The sequence below is a fragment of the Alligator mississippiensis genome, chromosome 1 (genome assembly GCF_030867095.1).
Source record: "Alligator mississippiensis isolate rAllMis1 chromosome 1, rAllMis1, whole genome shotgun sequence".
Classification (NCBI taxonomy): domain Eukaryota; kingdom Metazoa; phylum Chordata; order Crocodylia; family Alligatoridae; genus Alligator; species Alligator mississippiensis.
The window spans coordinates 245,991,757-246,012,552 of NC_081824.1; the positions used below are offsets into that span (position 1 = coordinate 245,991,757).

The 20,796-nt window shown below is 44.8% G+C and overlaps 1 protein-coding gene across 2 annotated transcripts; it reads left to right on the plus strand.

Annotated features, from left to right (window-relative positions):
• Nucleotides 1–706: 706 nt before the first annotated feature.
• CPOX (coproporphyrinogen oxidase) lies at nt 707–20,310 on the plus strand. 2 transcript variants are annotated; one of them, XM_059720445.1, is made up of 7 exons: nt 723–1,173; nt 5,250–5,393; nt 7,055–7,165; nt 9,338–9,479; nt 12,533–12,751; nt 18,408–18,512; nt 19,753–20,310. In XM_059720445.1, the coding sequence occupies exons 1-7, from the start codon at nt 786–788 to the stop codon at nt 19,838–19,840; spliced, it is 1,197 nt and encodes a 398-aa protein (XP_059576428.1). In that variant the 5' UTR covers nt 723–785; the 3' UTR covers nt 19,841–20,310. The 2 variants fall into 2 exon arrangements, with proteins under 2 accessions (XP_059576429.1, XP_059576428.1); XM_059720446.1 differs by lacking the exons at nt 18,408–18,512; nt 19,753–20,310 and adding an exon at nt 15,333–15,421 and having other exon boundaries at nt 707–1,173.
• The last annotated feature ends 486 nt before the right edge of the window (nt 20,311–20,796 follow it).

Below are 20,796 nucleotides of genomic sequence, written 5' to 3' on the forward strand. Positions count from 1 at the left end.
AACCCCAAGCCTTCAGGCTTGGACCTGCAAGTAGGATGCCTGGCAAAGGATTTGGAAACATCTGAAGCCCCAAGTGTGGGTGGAGGATGTTTGCTGGCAGTAGGGCCACTCATGGTTCTGAACTCTTGGATTTGGAATTAGTTTTGGCAAATTTGGCCTGGGATACAAATTAAAAAGAAACAAACCCTCAAGTGGGGGCATCTGAACCCCAAGACTGCTAGGCTTGGGTCTACATGTAGGATGCCTGCCAGTGGATCTGGGACTCGAGTCTCAAGTCCCCGGGTGAAAGCCTGGGACAGAGGCTGCTCACCAGTTGTAGCACTGCCATACATGGTATCATGTTTCTTTGTAATGATTGAGTTCTGCTCACTTGATATGATTTGGAGCTGACTGGGCTGATTTGACCCCGATCGCGAATATATATAAGCCCCAAAAGATTACCTAGGAGTGACTTGGGTTTGCATATGCTACATCAAAAATGAGGCTATAAAGATTTTGTTGTTGTTGCGAAAATCGAGTTGGTCCGATAAAAGAGACCGCCTCCTCTACCACGAGTCCTGATGGCTTCCGCTCCTGGAGCAACACAGCTACAACCTGGACACCCTCGCACACTTGGCGCGCTTTCGGGACTGTCGCTCGCGCGAGGCTTGTCACTGAGGGACAACTAGGGACAGGCCGGCGCCCTGGCACCCCCGGGGCTGCCCGCCCCACGCGGCGCGGCGCGGCGCGCGGGCGGAGCCGGGGCTGTGGGCGGGCCCTGCTGCGGCCCGGCTCCAGCTGCAGCCATGGCCCTGCGAGCGGTGCTGCGCGGCGCGGGGCGCTGGTGGGGTGCAGCTGGGTCCCGCGGGGGGCTCCGCGCCGCCGCCTCTCGTCCCGGCGGCGGCGGCAGGGGGCCCGGCGGGGCGGGCGCGGGCTGGCGGCCGGTGCTGGGCGCGCTGGCCGGGCTGGGGCTGGGGTTGGGGCTGGTGCGGCGGGCGGCGGCGGCGGAGGAGGAGCGGCATGACTTCATGGCGCCGCCGGTGAGCGGCCTGCGGGAGCTGCGGAGCCGGCGCGGCGAGATGCGGAGCCGCGTGGAGCTGCTGCTCATGGAGACGCAGGCGCGGGTGTGCCGCGCGCTGGCGCAGCTGGACGGCGCCGCCGCCTTCTCCGTGGACAGCTGGGAGCGCCAGGAGGGTGAGGATCCCACCGCTCCTCGGGCCCTGCCTTCCCCCTCCATGTCCCCCCACCAAGTCCTCCTGGTCACCCCACTCCTGGCACTGCCCAAGCGGGCTGTGGGTCACAGTGACTCTCAACGAGAGGATGGTGGCCCAACAGGGGGGTGTAAGAGTGTATGGAAAGGTCGTGAACCAGCTTTACCAATGGGTCCACGAACTTTAAACGTTGCTTCTCTTGTAAAGGAGGAAAATGGGGGAAACGGTGACTTTTCCCTTACAGGCTGGCAGAGTCCAGCCTGCGAGGGGCTGCCTGAGGCCTTCCTGGATGGCACCCTGTGCGTTGGGTGTGAGGGGCACTGGGTCGGGACTGACCGTTGATGTTTACAAATGGGTCCTGGTACAAACCAGGTTGAGACCCACTGGTATATAAGACCAGGGAGGAGGCTCTGGCAGGGAAGAATCCCAGGGGGAGTGTGGGGCTGCTTTCCTGGCACTTCTCCGATTGCATATCCAGACAGTGTTTCACTAGGTCCGCCTCTACAGACTCCCTCAACTCCTTCAGGGGGCAGTGGGCGCTGGCTGGTGTGCACTGTTTGGTGTCCCTTTCCAGTGCCCTAGTTATTAATCTGTGACCTTGCTGGTTTTTGGTTTTTTTTCTGGTCCCATGCATTTACTTGATGTGTCCTCAGTGGTCTCCTTTATTCAGGGAGGCTGATAGTTCCCTGTCATGGGCAATAGCCCATGATCTTCTCTCGGCACATCAAATAGGTCTGGCCAGGAAGGAGGCTGTGGCCAGGAGGGTCCTCTGGGACTGTGGGGCCGCTTTCCTCACCCTAGTTTGCTCCCATCTCCGAGCAGAGTATCACTGGGCAGTGTCTGCTGGCGCCTTCGTGTTGCTTGAGGGCCAGTGGGCACTGTCCAGTGTGCTTTACTCAGTGTTCCCCCTTGGCACTCTTGTTTTGAACCTGTGACCAGCACTCCCATCCCTGTTTTTTTTTTATCATTGGTCCCACAGAATCTGTTGGCATTTTTTCCTGTATCCTCCCTGCCTGAGGGAGGCTAATAAGAAACTTGGTGGGCTATGCCCACATTCTTAAAGGTGACAAATAGGTCTGTCTTCTTGTCCGTTCATGACCAGGTTGGTCCCTTCCCCTCCCTCCTCACCCCAGAGTACAGATGAGGGCCAGTCTGGAGCAGGAATCAAAGGGGCCTCTACCCCTTTGTGGGGTGGGAGCAAGTGCCCCCACCTGGATCTGCCCCTGAACTTCTCTGTGCCAGCCTCCATATCTTCCATGACTTGTTTAATCTCTAAGATATATTATTTGCTGTGCTGCATGAAAAGGCCATGTTGTTGCAGACATGCTGCATGCTACAGGAAAGGCTGAGGGAAGGAGGCATGTTGAGCATGCAGAAAAGTCTGTTAAGGGGAAAGGTGTGATAGCAGTATTCACATATCTGACAGGCTGCCATAAGGGAGTGGATGTTCCCTCCTGTGTTGTAGAAGGTAGGTGATGAAGCAATGGCTTTATGTTGCAGCAAAGTAGATTTATATCAGAAAGAAAAAACTTCCTTATTGGTAGAACAAGGAGGCAGCAGAAAAGACGGTCCCAGGGAAGTTGTGGAATCTCCTTCATTGAAGGTTTAGGAGAAGAGGTTGGGGAAGTGTTGGTCAGGGATGATCTGAGTAGCATATATTCATTCATACTGAGGGTTGAGATTCCTTATGGCCCTATTGTTTTATGGCCAATGTGTCTAGGTGCTGTTTTGTTTTAGCTTGCTTAGTGACATAATATTCCCCAAGGCAGAAATTCTGCGTGTTGTTTAAAATCACCTGGAAAAGAAGAGTGCTATGTAATCAGGGCTGGAATAATTTAACCAGACCATGTCTGGCCATAAAAATATGCTGTTAGCCCTATGTAAAAGAAGAGAGAACCTACCAGTGAGGTCAAGAAACATGTTTATAAAAACTGGTTCGACTGCAAGACCTCTCCAGGTCTGGAAAGAATTGGCTGTTGGTCTGTGGACCTTGTTATGATTAGTAGGTATCTGATTAAATTTGAAGATCCCTCTGCTGTTTGACTATGAAAACTAGTTGTTTTCCATATCTCCCTGTCCTCCCACCCCCAAACCTTTGCTCCCCTCAGTAGCTTCCTAAGTAGGAGAAAGGAGTAGGGGGAAATGGTTTCTACCACTTTGTGCCTCTTTGTATGTCTCCAGCTTTGCATCTCTGCTGCCCCTTTTGAACCTCCTTTCACTTGAACAACTTCCATGTCTGGAGACAGATTGCTTTCCCAAGCAACACCATGATACTGACCTAATAGTGACAGTTCTCTTGTTGCTGTCCTGGTTCTGAATAGAAGCAGTGAAATGGGCTGGAGCCTTTTTAATCTAACACTGTCATTCCTTAGCACACTGGTTCTCAACTTTTTTCCTACCAGGACCCGTTTGCAAAGGTTCATGGCTTGTCCCAACCCACACTCCCCTGGCTCTGCCAGTGCGTGAACCACAATCCCCAGTCTCCCTGGGCCATGCTAGTGTCCTTCATTCTTGACCCGGAGCCCCTGACTCACCCCCAGCCCTGCTGGTGTCCCTCACTTCCATCCCACAGTCCCCTGCACTCCAGCCCTGCCAGAGGAGCCCCCAGCTATCCCTGTGCTGCTTGGGCCAGTGTGTGGTGGCCACTGTGGCTCCAGCTCATGCGGGCAGCAGCAGAGCAAGTCCAGCCCTGGCACAGGCTGGAGAGAGAAGGATGGGAGGCCTGTGGCAGCCCCTGCCCTGGGCTGGGGCTGCTATACCACGCCAGGCAGCCTGGTCACAGCGCCCCCCCCAGCAGCATCTTCTAGCTGCCCTGCCCCTGTGAGCACCCAGCCCAGCCTTGCAGCTGTCCCCTGTCCCTTCCCTCACTGGAAGGGGCCGGCGCCTTCCCGCCGCCACTCTGCCCTTCTGCAGTCTCAGCACTTTCCCGGGATCAGTGTTTCTGAACCCGTGGCTCGCAACCCTCTGAAATCTTCTTCCCAAAAGTGGGTCGCAACCCATGGGTTGAAAAATGCTGCCTTAGCAAACTTATAAATAGCTGTGTAAGCATAGGAGCCCTCTTTAAATTTGGAGGGATTGTGCCTGGCCATCTGCTCATATTCTGAGGACGCTTTGTTGCTGTAAGATGTGGAGTTTTGCTTTAAATGAAAGTTTAAAGTCTGTATGCATTTCCCTTCCCTCACGCTAGCCAAGGAATGCTTCATTCATATTGCTGGCAAATGTAAGAGAAGCTTTTCCAAGGTTTCTAAATGACTTGGGGTATTCTTAGTATTTAAAAGCAACTGGCTTTAGTAGAACATCTCTCTTAAATGGTGACAGTGAATTAAGAACAAAGCGGGATATTCTATTTTTTTGTATTGCATCTTGCTAAATAGGGCCACATTTTCCTTTTGAAGGTGTGGAGCTATGTAAAACTAATTTAGATTCAAAATACAATACTATTGCTACCCAAGCAAAGATATCCCTTCTTGCTGCTTTCAGTAGCTTTGTCCTGAGGAGGTTTTAAGCAAAGCCTCTGAAGTTAAAAACTGGCTGTTATATTCTGCTCACAGTGACAAATGACTGGTATAGCTGCTTTTCTAACCAGCTTTTAATAATTCCTTTCTGTGTGGTTCCAGTGACAAAATAAATTGGTTCTCTAAGTAGTTCACAGTCTGTGGTCATCTGGTGAAATGTACTGCTTCAGGAAGTCATCACTACCAAATACTATAGATGGATTTTTAAAAGCTGGGTAATTTTATGAATAACACTCGTTAGTCATTCACAGTAAGATTTTTCTTTTTACCATGTTTTAGAGGTTATAGTGATCAGTATAAGAATATGAAAAACTGTACTTTTTTTTCTGTCCTTCCCCCTCTCCCTCGCTCCACACTGTCCACTACCACTGTTGTCTTACAAAACTGGCAAAATGCACTAAGGGCAGTGAGGGAGGGCTCCAGCAAATGCATGAGGAGAAATCTCATGAGCTGAATGGTCACTTTTATGCTACTAGTAAGTGGTCAAGCATTTTACACTGTATAATGTGCTTCTAAGACTTGAAATGCACTTTGTCTCCGATAGGTGGTGGTGGCATCAGCTGTGTGCTTCAGGATGGCAATATCTTTGAGAAGGCAGGTGTTAATGTGTCCGTAGTATTTGGTCATCTTTCTGAGGAAGCTGCACAACAGATGAGAAGCAGAGGGAAAACTCTGAAGACTAAAGATGGTAAAAACATACTAATAAACTTGGTTAACTTTACAGTGTTACTGAATGGGTGCATTGGAGGCAGATGTGAGATTGAAGTATTGCCTTATAAGCCATATCATCTGCACACATAATATGAAGAAAACCAAGTGTCTGAATGAATTTCTCTCTTTGTGTTCTATAATTCATTTAATAAAATGACAGGTTTTTGACTGAATCACCTAGCTTGGAAACTTTCAAATCTCCCATGGCTTGCATATCAATATGTTTCATCTTTTGTCTTGCTCTTCTCTTGAGTGCAGAAGTCAAAGTCCTCTTGTGTCTGGCAGCCTGTCAAGTTAATCTGGGCAAGGTAGACCAGTTTCTGTAGCCAGTGGCACATGACAGAATGATGTAGTCAGCATTAGGGCTGTGCGAATCTTTGGTTCCTGATTCTATTCAATGGAAATTCAGCCCAATTTGGTGGTCAAATCTCTGAATCTGAATCAAATCAGAACCCTCTGAATCGATTCGGAAAGATTCGGTGATTCAGACATAGAAACAGCTTTAAATGTTTTTTCTACATACCTCAAGGTACCAAGCAGCTCATGACTGCTGTGATGCTGGGGCGGATGGAGTATCCCATGGGAGCGCGGGTTGTGGGGGCTCGCCAATGTGCTCGGCAGGAGACCCAGAAGTGGACCAGAAGCACTTCTGGTCCGCTTCCCGGTCTACCGGGGAGTGCATGGGGGGGGGTCCCCTGGCTCAGTGACTGGTGCTTCCTGGGTCTTAGGAGGCACCTGGCGTCCCCCTGCAGCCAATCGCCGAGCCAGGAGGGGCCCTTGGCGCACTTGCCAGCGGACCCAGAAGTAATTCTGATCGACTTCCGGGTTTGCTGCTGATGGGGGGGGGAGGGGTGCGTGCTGGCTACGCTTGTGTGGGACACTCCATCTGCCCCAGTATCTCAGTGTTCACGAGCCGCACCTGGTACCTCGAGGTATATAGAAAAAACCTTTAAAGCTGTGTCTATGGCTGAATTGCTGATTCTCTGAATCGGCACCAAATCTCCAGATTCGCATTCAGCCGAATCAGATCGAGAACAGTGATCTGAATCAATTAATCGAATTGCTGTCCCTCATTCGGGCTGAAATCCGAATCACATACCCCTAGTTAGCATCATGTCTCACTACCTTTGACTTCCTCGCCTGAACAAACACGGGCTTATTTACAACTTAGGTGGTCTTTGGCATGAATCCAGAGCAAGGCTTGAACCCTCACTTCTCAAGTCTTAGCAAAATGCCATAACTCCTCTCCTGCCTGGATACACAGGGAACAAGTGTATGAGGTGTTTTGGGTGCCATTTTGGGGTCTGTTTTGTGACCATGAGAATGCTGTAATAAATGACTGAGCAATGTGAGAGTTTGAGATCACTGAATTTTTTCATATTGCAAATATTGTGATTTGTTTGGCGAGGAGACTGCATGCACACAGTACCAGCTCTTTGCCGTACATTTTAGCAATAATCCTGAGAGAGAGCCTTTAATTCTTAATTAGCTCCTTTTTGTGAAACCCATTTTTGTAGTCCCCCAACTTCAATGAGATTCTGTACAGAGCTAGTTGTTGTAGGAATGGAGCCATGGTTTGAAAGCCTTCATGGTTTCTCTTCTTTAAAATCTACTTCTTATGTGCTTGTTGCTGTCTAGGTAAACTACCATTTTGTGCCATGGGTGTAAGCTCTGTTATCCACCCGAAGAATCCTCACGTTCCAACTATACACTTCAACTACAGATATTTTGAAATTGAGCAAGCAGATGGTAAGATTCATAATCTCAAGTGTGTTGAAATATGGACACAGACTTGATTTGGAGGGAGCATAATATTGTGGTTAGAGCAAAGAATTAAGACTGGCTTTAGTTCTGTTTCCAGCTGTGCCCTAAGTTTATTAGATCACACTGGGCAATTTGAACCTTAAGCCTTTGTTTACACTTTTTAAAAAATGTGTATAATAATACTTGCAACTACCTTAAAGGCATTTACAACTTAATTGCTGCTTGTAAAGTGATCTGTGTAGGATATTGTAATTCTAATTGTTTAAGACTGAGTATAACATGAGTGAGACATAATGCCAAGCCAGATAAATGTTAATAATCCAATTCATGGGAAAATCAGAGTTTAAACATCTTTCCCAATTATTGACAGTAATTCAAACTGACTCTGTCCTTTCTCATGGGGTTAAAAATTGTAAAATGTAATAAATGTGAATGTACCCTTTTAAAATAGCCGGGCAGATAGAGAGAGAATTCTGTGTGAAATTTGGTTTATTCAGAAAAGTGTAGGGATTGCAACGTTGTTTCTCTTTTTCAATAAAGAAAAAGGGGAATTTAGGGTCTTGGGGTCCACATCTGACAATCCCTGCTGAACATCTTCAGCAAATGGATACCGTTTGTCCCATTCACTAGCATTGCAGCTACTTCCTCCCATTTGCTATCCCATAATTTTGTTCTGGGAACTACAGCAATTGCTCATGTGAGCAATGACTTTTTTTGCTGTCTGCTTGCCAAAGGGCTAATGCCTAATTTAAACCAGACAAGGTTCCTTGGGTGAATCTGATATCTTTTATTAGACCAACCCAAATAGTTGGAAAATAATTATTAAGCAAGCTTTCGGGTTCAAAAACCCTTCATCAGACTAAGGAAGTTTCGGCAGTTAATGTGTGCTTTTCTTGGATGGAATGAAAAGTAAAGAAGCCAGCGGCTGGGCTGGGCTGCATACAAGACAGGTACTCAGTGAAAATGTAGATTGAGTCATCAATGGGTGAGAGACAGGCGGAGGGGAGAAGGGGGATGAAAGTGGAGAGATACCTGGGGAGTCAGCTGTCAGGCAGGTTATAATGTGTCATAAATCCAATGTCTATATTTAGTCCATGATTTTTAGTATCCAGGATGTATTAAAAATCATGGACTAAATATAGACATTGGATTTATGACACATTATAACCTGCCTGACAGCTGACTCCCCAGGTATCTCTCCACTTTCATTCCCCTTCTCTCTTCCCCCCCTTTCCCCAGCCTGTCTCTCACCCATTGACTCCTCAATCTACATTTTCACCGACTACCTGTCTTGTATGCAGCCCAGCCCAGCCTCTGGCTTCTTTACTTTTCATTCCATCCAAGAAGAGCACACACTAACTGCTGAAACTTCCTTAGCCTGACAAAGGGTTTTTGAACCCAAAAGCTTGCTTAATAACTATTCTCCAACTATTTGGGTTGGTCTAATAAAAGATATCAGATTCACCCAAGGAACCTTGTCTGCCTATGTCTTTAGACCAACACGGCTACAACCTACACGCCTGTAATTTAAACCAGTGTTTCTCAACCAATGTGCTGCAGCACCCTAGGGTGGTATGAGAGCTTTTAAGGGTGTTGTGGGATGCTGTTAGGTATGCAAATAGGAACACATGAGTCACAGGATAAACCTAGAGATATCAAATAGCAGTCAATAATGTCAAAAACTTTCTGATCCGTTGTGGTGTTTCTGAGTTCTTTGCAGCAGAATTACTTCATTATTTTTCTGTGATAAAAAAGGAGTGAATGCTAAGAGTTAGCATTTTCCAAGGGGTGCATTGTGTCTAACACTAGTTTAAACCCATATGCTGTAGATGGGCTCTTGGTGATAATTATGTAATTCAGAGCAATTTTGGGGAAGCCTGTACAGGGCGGTACCAGGAAGACACTAATCTTGTGTAATTGAAATGTCACAAGATAATTGGTAGTCAGAATGATTGATGCAATACTACGATAGAAATTTCTCTGCTGAGTGGTTAATTTCATAACTTTTAGACTCAAGTAAATATTTATATTGTTACTTTTGAGTATTCCTGAAGTTTGAGTTTTTTTTATTGTAATTCTATTTGTTTTTCCAAATCTGACAAGTAGCAATGGGGTGATTTGAGAATGAAATGGCTACTATACGTTTCTCTTCTGTAGGGTCTAAGCAGTGGTGGTTTGGTGGTGGAACTGACCTTACTCCAACTTATTTGAACCAAGAGGATGCTGTTCATTTTCACAAAACTTTGAAAGAAGCTTGTGATAAGTATGGTCCAGAACTGTACCCCAAGTATAAGAAATGGTATGTAAGAGTGAAGGAAATGCTCTTGGATCGCTTGTCTCTCTCGCTTTTGCAAGGTTGGATTACATAAAACATGCTGTGCTAACACTTAATTTTAAATTGATCATTACTTCATCTCAGATGGGTATTAGGGGATTGTTAGTTAAGCATATTCTGGGAATGCTGCAGAACCTCCTTTGGGGCCAAATTCTGCCTCCCAAGTATGTATGAGCAACTCTCTGTATCTGCATTAATTTGACGTTTGATGTTTGCAAAGCACTTTGCAATCTTAATTTATTGATAAGGGAGCTAATAATGTATTTAGCTGCTCTGCTTTCCCGGTTTAATTAATTGCTAGCCTAACTGCTAATAAATAATACAGACAAGGTTCCTTGGGTGAATTTGATATCTTTTATTAGACCAACCTAAATGGTTGGAGAATAGTTATTAAGCAAGCTTTCGGGTTCAAAAACCCTTCGTCAGGGTAAGGACGCTGCAGCAGTTGCTGTGTGCTCTTCCTGGATGGAATGAAAATTTTCATTTCATCCAGGAAGAGCACGCACCAACTGCTGCAGCTTCCTTAGCCTGGCGAAGGGTTTTTGAACCCGAAAGCTTGCTTAATAACTATTCTCCAACCATTTAGGTTGGTCTAATAAAAGATATCAAATTCACCCAAGGAACCTTGTCTGCCTATATCCTTAGACCAACACGGCTACAACCTAAACCCCTGCAATAAATAATACAATTGCATAGTATAGCACAAAGTTTACTTTGTAACTAGATGTCAAACATTGTATCTGGATAGCAACTGTAAAGAACACACTTGCCTTCTTACAGTACAAAATGTTCTTTTAAGTTGTTTATGATTATACATGCCAACTAATTTACTGATAACATTACTTTGTGTTCATGTAGTGCCTTGGCCACTACCTTCCAAATGAAAATCTCAATGCTTTTTTACAAATTTTAAATGAATTAAGCTTTGGCCTTTGTTCCCACAGCCTGACCACAAGATCATCCATGTCTCCTGTCTTTGGGTATTTGTGTATCAGTGGGGCAAATTTGTAGTGGCTTATATCGGTGATGGTCTATTTACAGAACTCTAGACGTACAGTGAATGATTGAGACATTGTAACACCTTAGAGTGACACTGGATGCCTGTTTTGAGAAATGTGAGGATGTCACCTACAGAGCATCCTCCCAATATTCAATGCACCTTTTACAGGTTTCTTTTGAGATGCATATTTAGTCTTTTGTCTTCTTTAGCTGTTAGGTCAGTTGAAATGCATATGTAGTTTCCTTGCTTTCACTGGCTCACTAGCTTAACTTTTCCTTTGGCTCTCTTAGCTCAGAAATACACGTGTGATGAACAGTGTTAGGACTTTGCCAATAATTTAAACCACTTTTATGATTTTATGGCATGGATCTGGTATTGGATACTACAAGCTCCACTTTCTCAATGCTTAGTGGGTTGCAAGCCATTAGCGGAGTTTGATTTTTTTCTTGTGGCAGTCTTGTTACCACAATCCAGTCTTGCCCCAACTATTGTCTTGCATTTTTGTACAAGAGACACTGTCCAAGCTATCTCAGTTTTCATATGCAGCAAGGCCAGAAATGAACGTCTCATAGTTCCAGCCCCAGTACGTTAATTAAAAGTAAGTAGGGAGGGCCCTTCTGTTAAAGGGGGAAAGTTGTGGTCCCTTTGTTGGAAGCTGCACTGAGAATTAAACTGTATGTCCTTTATAGATAAATGCATTTTAAATGTGTCACTCTTGATGTGAAAGACTTAACTGATTGTGTTCTTCAGTACTAATGTACAGTGAACTGCTTTTCTCTCTGTCTCTTATCTGAAACCAGCTATGGTATCCTACAGGAAGGTTTCCTTTTATATAAGCTGCTAGCCCTTGTCTGAATGCAGCAGATAAAGAGGGTGTTGTGCATAGGGTGGGAACTAGTTGAGAGAGCTGTTTATCTTCTCTCTTATCTTGAAGGCATGCTCTTTAATACCATTTACTGTAATGTTTTCTGCCTTGAATGTTGTTCATCAGGCTTGTTCTCCAACTGAATCTGCAACTGAGACTTTCCAAAATTTGTTTGCTAATCCTCTCTCCTACTTCGCAATAAAAAAGCTGATCCTCCAAGTGAGACAAGAAACAGGAACTTCTCTATTTCTGTATGCATAGCCCTGTGTTTTGTTTTGATTGTCCAAGAGCAGTCATTAGGCATGAATGCTATATATGAGATATTAGTCCTAAGAGACAGGTAGGATCCTTCCACACTGTTGGGGAGAGAGGAGAAGGCAAAAGAGGAATTCTTAAACAGTGCCAGTAGATCTAATGCAGATCTTGGTCCAGGACTCCCTCTTATTCAGTTGCAAACTTCTGTTGTCTATTGTCTTGCTTAATCATTGCTTAAGAGGCTTTTAGGTTTTAAGCTTAAAAATAAAGATTCAGTTTCTAAGGAAGAATGAATTTGATCTGTCATCCAGTAAAGGGTATTGATATTTCACATTATTTTTTTTAATACAAAAAAGTGACCTTTCAGCAAAATGGTAAATGGAGAGGAAAAATTATCTGGGGAGAATGTGAATTAACAAAAAGACTTATGCAGAGAATTCCACAAAAAGGTGATAGTTTTTTATACAGCTCTCGGAACAAGGACTGGAACAAACTGTTAGGGTAAAGCCTTAAAGTGTTCCTAACTCCTTGGTATGTAGAGCATGTGGAACCCCTTGAAAACCGATGTCTGGCTTCATAGGCCTGTTACTTCAAAATCTGCTATTGTGCTTGCAGCGCTTACTTTTTTCAAGATAAGCAGTGATATGCTGCATTGTAATGACAGCATTAACTAATCCTTAACATGAAGAAATGTAGTCTAGTCTTGCCATGGCTTACTGGATTCTTAACCTTCACTGGAGTTAATGGACAAAGAGGGTGTATAGCAACTTGCAGATTTTGGCCCTTTCCCTGTGTTTTAGTAGTGTAGTCTCTTGCCAGTTGCTTGTCTGGAATTTTAGTTTTCTGAGTCTCAACTTAGTTTCCTGGCCTTGACCTTTGATTGCTGCTCTTTTTCAGGTGCGACAACTATTTTTATATCAAACATCGTGGAGAGCGAAGAGGGATTGGTGGCATATTCTTTGATGATCTAGACTCTCCCTCAAAAGAAGAAGTGTTTCAGTTTGTGCAGAGCTGTGCTGAAGCCATTGTGCCCTGTTACATTCCCATTGTGAAGAAACACTGTCATGATTCCTTCAGTCCCGAGGAAAAGTTATGGCAGCAGCTTCGTAGAGGAAGGTAAGAAGGGGATGGACCAAATGACATCCCATTGGGTGGAATGGGAGAAGAGTAGAGTTAAGGTGGTTTTAATCATAGAATTTACACTTACCTACAGTTTAAACCATATTGCTTAATGAGTGAAGGTTACAGGTGTTTGGGAAAGCTTCTTGCACAGTGTTCCCCCACACAAAGTTCTACCAGACCTTGAAGGTCACAATTAATTTAGCACAACTTCACTGGGAAGTTTTTCAACCTTTGTAAAGGTGTTTAAACAGACTTAGCTTTAAAAGTAGGGTACAATACAAAATGAATTCATTGTAGGGAATAATGGATGCTAGATGTGTTAAAAAGAAGTGCTTTACTGGAAGTGGAATTGTGACAGTTTGACCCAGCTCCCCAGTGTCTGTATAGGTCACACATTTCAGTAGGGCCTTTTGGTGCTTTTATCTAATAGCTGATTCAATCGGCTATTAGATAAAAGTGCCAAAAAGCCCCACTGAAACGCAGGTGAGCGAGCCAGGTCAAACTGACACAATTCCTCTTCTGGGCATGCACTGCACTGTGCTTGGTGTGAAGGTGCACCAAACTGAAAGTAAAGTGCTGGGGTTTTTTTCCACATTTATAAGCAGCCAAAGTACTTTGCCTAGACATCTCTTACCTAGTCTGAAATCACTGAAACTTTCAAGATTTTGATTCAAAGTTAGTTGTGAGCCCTGAGAGTGATGCTCAGTAGTAGGGTTACCATATTTCCAGTTCCAAAAAAGAGGATACCTGTCAGAGGGGACACCTCACTCCCCACCTGCAGCCCTCTGTCTCTGCTGCTGCCCCTCACTCCTGACCCACAGACCTCTGGCCCTACCAGTGCCCCTCACTAGACCCACAGTCCCTTGCCCGTGGGCCATGCTGGTGCCTCTCAGTCCAAAACTACAGCCCCTTGGCGCTGCCAGTGCCACGCACTCCCAGCCCACAGCCCCCTGTCCCTCCAGTTCCCCTCACTCCCAAGTCACACCCTGCTCCCCCCCCGCCCTACTGGAGGGGGCCTCTAGCTGCTCCCATCCAAACTGGGTCGCATCATGGTGACTGTGGCAACTCTGACTTCTGTGGGTGGTGGCAGAAGCGAGTCTGATCTCGGTGTGGATGGAGGGAGGAGGATGGGAGGCCTGTGGCATCCGCTACTTTGGGCTGGGGCTCCTGCACCACATCAGGTGGCCTGGCTTTCCCTCGCCCCTGCCACCTGGGCCACTGGCCCACAGTGCCACTAGGCCAGCCATGCAGCTCCCACTGCCCCAGAAGGGCACCCTCCGCCCCCTTCCCCCACTGGAAGGGTAGGAGTTTTCTCCTGCCCCTGTGCTGTGCCAGAACCCTAGTGCCTAGACACCATCCCGCAGCATCAGCAGACACCGTCCCCCACCCCAACAGTCCCCAAGCCCTGACTCTCCAACCCCTGCTCCCCATAGTCTTGCCTACATCCAGCTGCCGAGGCTGCTCCCACCACCCTGCCAGGCTGCATGCTGGCTACATGTGTGTATGTGTGCAGACACACATGGTGCCCCCTGTCTCCAATTGCCCTCCCCCTGCTCCCACCAGTGGAACAGACCAAAATCCTGGACTTTTGTTCAGATTTCAAAAAAACACCTGGACTGAGATTGGAGGATCCAAAAAGAGGGCATGTCCTGGAAAACCCGGACATATGGTAGCCCTTCTCAGTAGTGAAATATTAATTTTAAAAATTCAAAGGAAATTGGTTATTGTAGCAGGCATGACACTTGCATTTGTGTTTTTTAATGCTCTGTAATAAAGGAAGCATAGGGAGGATAGTTCATGAGAAGGCCACCTAGGAGCAGCTAGCACAGTGTTTTGTGTAGATCTGTGGTTCTGAAACTTTTTAGACTTGCAGCACCCCTCCATAACTTTTCTGAATTTAGCAGCACCTCATTTAAAAAATGAATTTATTTAGTGTATTAATAGTTGAAGAAAACCCTTATCTGAAATACTTGAAAGTATTGGTTTAACTATAGACCAGGCTAAAGCTCACTCAGAACAGTCCTCGTGAACTCTCACTGTATTGATGGACTGCTTTATATGAAACATGTTTATCCAACGTGAGCCTTACAGATGCTGTAACAGTTACAGAGTTGAAGCTTGAACTGTTATGTCCTCTGAAAATTTTCATAAGTTTGGTTTCGGATTCAAAGTCTCCTTGGCTACCTGTGTGTATGTGTCCTTTTTTTTTTTCCTTCCTTTCATTTACAAATAATGATTCTTTTCAAGTGGAGCTGAAATGTTTTTTCTTCTGTTTCTGTAGTAGCATCACTAGTTGTCAGATGTGCTTTGAGGTTAAATTGTACTTTTGAATCTCTTAATCTCTGACAGAACAGAAGCATTTAATATCTGTGACAAATTCTGGAAGATTATGTGGGGAAATGAGTTTTCTTCAGTTGTAACCACAGCTGTTTTGGACAGCTGATGATTCTTGATTTTCTTGCAGAGCCTTGGGTTAGGCTACCTTCATTTCCTGCATGAAGATAAGAAACCCTTCCTCTTGCTGGAGCTATGTGTAATGTGCATGGCTGTTAAGATAGCTACTGTTTTATTGCAGGAGCATTTCTCAGCATGGTAACTACTGAGACAAGACGCTGAAAGAGCTCTGGTGCAACTGCATCAAGGAAAGTCTGACGATAAGAGAACTGGTCTTGTGCAAAATGTTAGTATATGTTTTGCAGGTTGATTACCTACCAATGGAATATGCAGTGTGGTGTTCAGACCGGTGAGGGAGGTGGGCTTATACTACTGGAGGGCAAGGGCACTGGGTCGCAGTTCCACCTGCCTTGCTCTGTGCTCCTGTTCTGAGGTTCTAGGTAGTTCACAATTCCTCCCACTGTACTGCTCACTCAGTGAGAATCAGTGGTAGTTGCAATGTTTCCTGGAGTGGGACTGATAATCCTTCTGTGAACTGAAAGACAAGAACAACATATCCTTAGAGTAGACAACAAGGGAGATGTTCTAGAGAAATTCCTTAGAAAAATCCCTCACATAGGTCTTCCCAGCATGAAATTCTTAGTTCAGTGTTGTGGCCCAATTATAGATTGGGTACTTCCTTTCTGACAACAAGTCATAATGCTTTTGACACTATGGATTCTTATTTGAAGTCTTGCTAAAGATAATGCAGTTTTCATCAAACATTTCCCTTAGAAGGTAAATATAGCTTCAAACTGCAACTGGGAAGACTCCTGTTGGGAGGTTAGCTAAGCTGTGGATTGTGCCTGTGATGAAGGAGCTGAACCGGTAGTTTGCAGCATTGTTCCAATATGCTTTCAAAGGCAGTTCAGCAAGTATGAGAATAGGTAGAATTTCAGTAATAGTCTTTTTCTGTAAATACCAACTGACATGAGATTTATGTTATTGCTGCTGTTTAGGCCAGTCATTCACAACCAGCATGTCATGGAGCAGCACCCAATATTAGCATTGTTTAGGTGTACAAACATCTGCAAGATTTCACAAGATAAACCCAGCAATTTCAAATAAGAATCCATAGAGTCAAAAGAATTCTGACTGCTGTGAACTTTGAGTGATTTTCCACAGAAGAATTGCTCTATTTTTTCCATAGTCCAAGGGTGAGTGAAAGCAAAAAGCTGGCATTTTCTCAAGGGCTGAATCTAAAAAAGTTGCAAACCACCGTTGTAGCCCCGATCCTGTAAATGACCGAGTGAAAGTGTCCCTGCTAGGATTAGGGCTGTGCTCAGGAACAGGATACTAAATGGATTGGGGTATAAGTGTCAGATGACTAATTTTTTTCTGACTTTCCTCCTGCCCAAATACCTGGGAAGAACAGAGCAGTCCAGAACAATGTTTCTTAGTTGACTGGTCCACCTCTTTTGATAATTGTCTGCTGCCAGAAGTATAAAAGTTATAAAGAGGTACAAAGTTCTGTGAAGAAGTTACTAGATAATACCAAATGCTGATTTGTAAATGTGAGCTTGATTTTAGCTATACTTCCCTCCTGCAAGTAGCTGCAAGTTTGCAGAAAAGATCACCTTTGATAGCAAGTGTTGTATAGCAGGCCAAACATATGCACTGCTTTATTAGAACCTGATGTAGGTCTTTAATTGATTGCTTTAATACAAGAGTAGGATTGGAAGGCATGACTGCCTGATAATCCTATAATTAGGGACCTACCGAAACCATGATTTTGGGCAGGCTCTGCAAAAAAGGTGCGGGGTCCCTGGCAGGGAACTCGCCAAAAATAAAATGTTGGCTCCTTTCAGGGAACCATAAGTCCTTGTGGCCACTGTGGCCCAGCCATGCAGCCTGCCAGGGGAGAAGGGGGCTGCCAGCAGGATGGCTGCTCCCCCGCCCTAGTCACTGGCTGTGAAGGCTGTCTGTCATATGGTCCCACCCCTTGCCACCAATCAGCAATAAGGATGGGCCATATGATGGATACCCCTTGCAGCCAAGCAATGACAAGGCATGAGGTCACCGGGGCCCCTCGCCCAATCAGAGGTGGGGAGGTAACGCATTGTGCTCCACCCATGAACGTAACTGCCAGGCCTGTGGTCTGCCCATGAAATTGGCCAGCAGCCGCCTCGACTTTGGTAGACCCCAACCTATTTGTGTCTGGACCTAGAGAACTATTTCAAGAATTCTCATAGATTTCTAGAAGACATGGCTGAGAGATGGTATTAGCTTGCCTTTTGCTCTGTGCCATTTAAAGTTGCTGTTGGGTTAATTGATCTTGTCTGTCCTGGCACAGCTGCATCTCTTGTTGATATCAATGAATTCCTTTGTTGATACAAATTATTCTCCAGGTGTGGACAAATTTGCCTTTTAAATGCTTTAAAAGAAGTGGTAGAGCTGCTGATTGAGACTATGTACCAGCCATTACAATGTACCTGTTACATCTACATGCTTCTGTATCAATATGAGCAAGCTAAATCGCCCTCACTGTGACTCTGGATGAAACAAGGTTAATGTTGGAGCAGTTTTGCTAAACTTTTATCTCTGCAAAATTATGTAGCTATAATAGTTGCATCCTTATAGATTGTAAGGGTGTCCTTTAGATGCCAATGTAATTGTTACATCTGTCTCTACCCTCAGTTACTCTAGTTCTTGTTTTATGATAAGAGAGGCTCCTGTGCACTCCTCTATTCTGGGTCTGTGCTTGGGTCTATCCATCTAGACTAATGGAGGCTAATTCATGCTCTCCTCTGCATCCTCCCTCCTGCTGGGCATAGAATGACTCAGTCTGAAAAGCCACGGCCTAACCAAATGTCTGGCCTCATGGCACCAAGTCCCCTTGTTTTAAAAGGCTCTTGCAATTGCTTGGGTCAGGGTGGGTTGAAGTAAGTTAGGAGGGCTTGCAGTAACTCTTACCCTAGTGACTGTCTTCTTTAGTTCATAGTCTGTTCGATTTACTGGGAACTCTGCCTGCCCTTGTTCTGTTACTAGTGTTTGCAGTGCCAATCTCCTTCCTGTTTCTCACTGGGGACAAGGCCCTGCCTTCGTTTCTTTATGCATGCTGAAGGAGGAGAGGCTGGTCCCAAACTGTTGCTCTTTATTTTTGTGCCTTGATAGGGCAAGGAGACTGAGCCAGTGGTTGTTCTTTACAGCCCTCTACTACTTGAAGGCATCAGTTGATGTGACAATACATTTATTCTTTGTGTCTTACCCCCTGCAGGTACGTCGAGTTCAATCTTGTTTATGACAGAGGTACAAAGTTTGGCCTTGCAACGCCAGGATCCAGGATTGAAAGCATTCTTATGTCTCTGCCCCTGACTGCCAGGTGAGGGAAGAGAAAATGTTACATGGAGTGTTAGGCAAGGATGTGTTCCCTTTCCTAATGTTTGGTGTGTTCCAGCTAGCTGCCACTTGAACTTGTATTTGGTGTGTTCCCACACACCAAGATTACAATACCAGGCTGGCCTGCAAGTCCCGTTGCTCAGATACCAGCATAATAGTGGGATGGACTGGTTTTGCCCACAGTACACTCCTTCACTGGAAAAAAGTATTTTCCAGTAAAAGGACAAGGTGGAAGTTTCCAACTGCTTTCTCTATTGGGACTTATTTCTGTGTCCCACCTATGGTATAAGGTTTCTTGGTATTTCAGCAATAACTCCTTGCTCAGCAGCCTATTTCACCGTATTTAAAAAGAAAAACAAACTAAGAGTATTTTACTTGCTATGTGGTGCAGAAGCTGAAAGGGGGGGTCCTGCTTTCCCACCTGGTGCCTGGAAATGAGTGCTGTGTCTGTGCCATTAAGGCAAGACTGGGAGTGCTGCTGAGAAATAAGTCCCACCCACTAGCACTTGCTTGGCATATACTTAAGCCTGGAAACTAAGCAGCTAGAGAAGGCCCAAACACCAGCCGTCCCAGCACCATACTTAGGTGCCTTGGGAGGGCTCGTGCTGGACACAGTATAGACAAACCTTGAGAAGTTTTAAGGTGCCACTTTTTTCTTTTGTTGCCTCTACTCCAAGCTCTTTTATGTAGATTCTTACATGGTCCTCATCTCTGCAGGGTGCCTCATTCGCTCTCTCAAAACTCAAGCAGTTCTTTGGAAACCTCATAATGTTTGGTCTCATGGATGTTCCTGCCCAGGGTGGGTGGTTTGTGGGAAATGTTTTAATTAAAAACACTTAATTTTTGTTTGGCACAATAAGTGGGAGGAAGCGATTCCTAAAGCATTTAAAGGCACTTCAATTTGTAAGGAATGGTCATGTGGAAGGGGTGGATAGCTGAAGCTAAAGAGGCTGATTCAATTTAAGTATAAGAATCACTTGGTCCCACCCCTATCTTTCCAACCCTCCCTGGAAGAATAGGAGGAGTAGGGTGTTGTTTGTTTGTTTGTTTTTTAATGCCTTATCAAGTGCAGTGTGTGTGTGTGTGAATACATATTTGAATTTCAGTTGTGTGGCTGTAGCATCCAATCCAGAAAGACTTATTGAAATCTAGTTAGAGGACAGCTTTGGAGAAGTGGTCCCCTGGCCAGCCAGGCTCTAAGGATTGTGCTCCTCTGTTTGCAGGTGGGAATACATGCACTCACCACCAGAGAATTCCAAGGAAGCTGAGATCCTAGAAGTCCTGCGTAATCCCAAGGACTGGGTACACTGACAAGCACTGTGAAGGGGCCCAGCTGCCTGTGTTCAGCCCCGTGTAAAGGATATGAACTCTTGTCAATCAACCTACTCCAACTACCATTATGTGGCAATGCAACGGCTCCATTTTCATATTCTTATGTGCCTTGAGGGTTGTATGCTTGTTTATCATATTTTACAAGGAGATGAATTGTTTAGAAGCACCAAACTGATGCTCACCCCTTGCTGCTGTTGCCTTCTAGAGGCTATGAAACTCTATCTCATATGTTCAGTAACACTCAACGTTTTGGCTAAACCCAACATGAAATAAACCACTTAGAAATACTCCCATAGGGGATTAACATATTTGCCAATCTTAAAGAGAATTAGGTTTCTTTTACTTTTCTTTTTTTTTTTTCAAGTTATCAGACTTGTTCTCAGGAAATGTTTACAATGTTTTTTAAAAATAATGTTCTGATGCTTCATAATTAAAAGAGTTTCACCTGGTGTGAGTTCAGTCTTTTAAAATCATAGTTTCAAATATTTTGTTACAGGACTTTTCATTAAATTTCTAAGATTAGATACTTGAATGAATGGTTGACTCAAAACAAGTTGAAACAAGGCCAAAATTGTTAGACAGTGACATGGGTACTGAAATATAGGCCAGGGTCCCTCTTAGTTTTTGCTCCTGTGACCTACTGCCCTGCTTCTTAGCAATCTCCATTCATGTAAGTGGGGATAACTAAGAGCTGAAATAACTACTTCAGGTGACTAGATAAGGCAGAATCTGTGTGTTTGGTTATTTAAGATGAAGTTTTATCTTAAAAGTTGCACCCATTGTAACTAAAGAGGTGATTTTAAACTTTAATCAATTTACTTAACAAAAACTGGTCTATATTGATGACTGTCCATGCAGAAGCTTGCATTAGTTGAACTGACCTAGGTTTCTAGCAGATTTAAGTGACGATGCTATATTGTCTATGCATAGTCCTG

Coding starts and splice junctions, on each gene's coding strand:
- CPOX (XM_059720445.1), top strand. CDS start 786: ATGGCCCTGCGAGCGGTGCTGCGCGGCGCGGGGCGCTGGTGGGGTGCA. Junction 5,394..7,054: donor AACTCTGAAGACTAAAGATG/GTAAAAACATAC, acceptor GTTGCTGTCTAG/GTAAACTACCATTTTGTGCC. Junction 7,166..9,337: donor TGAAATTGAGCAAGCAGATG/GTAAGATTCATA, acceptor TCTCTTCTGTAG/GGTCTAAGCAGTGGTGGTTT.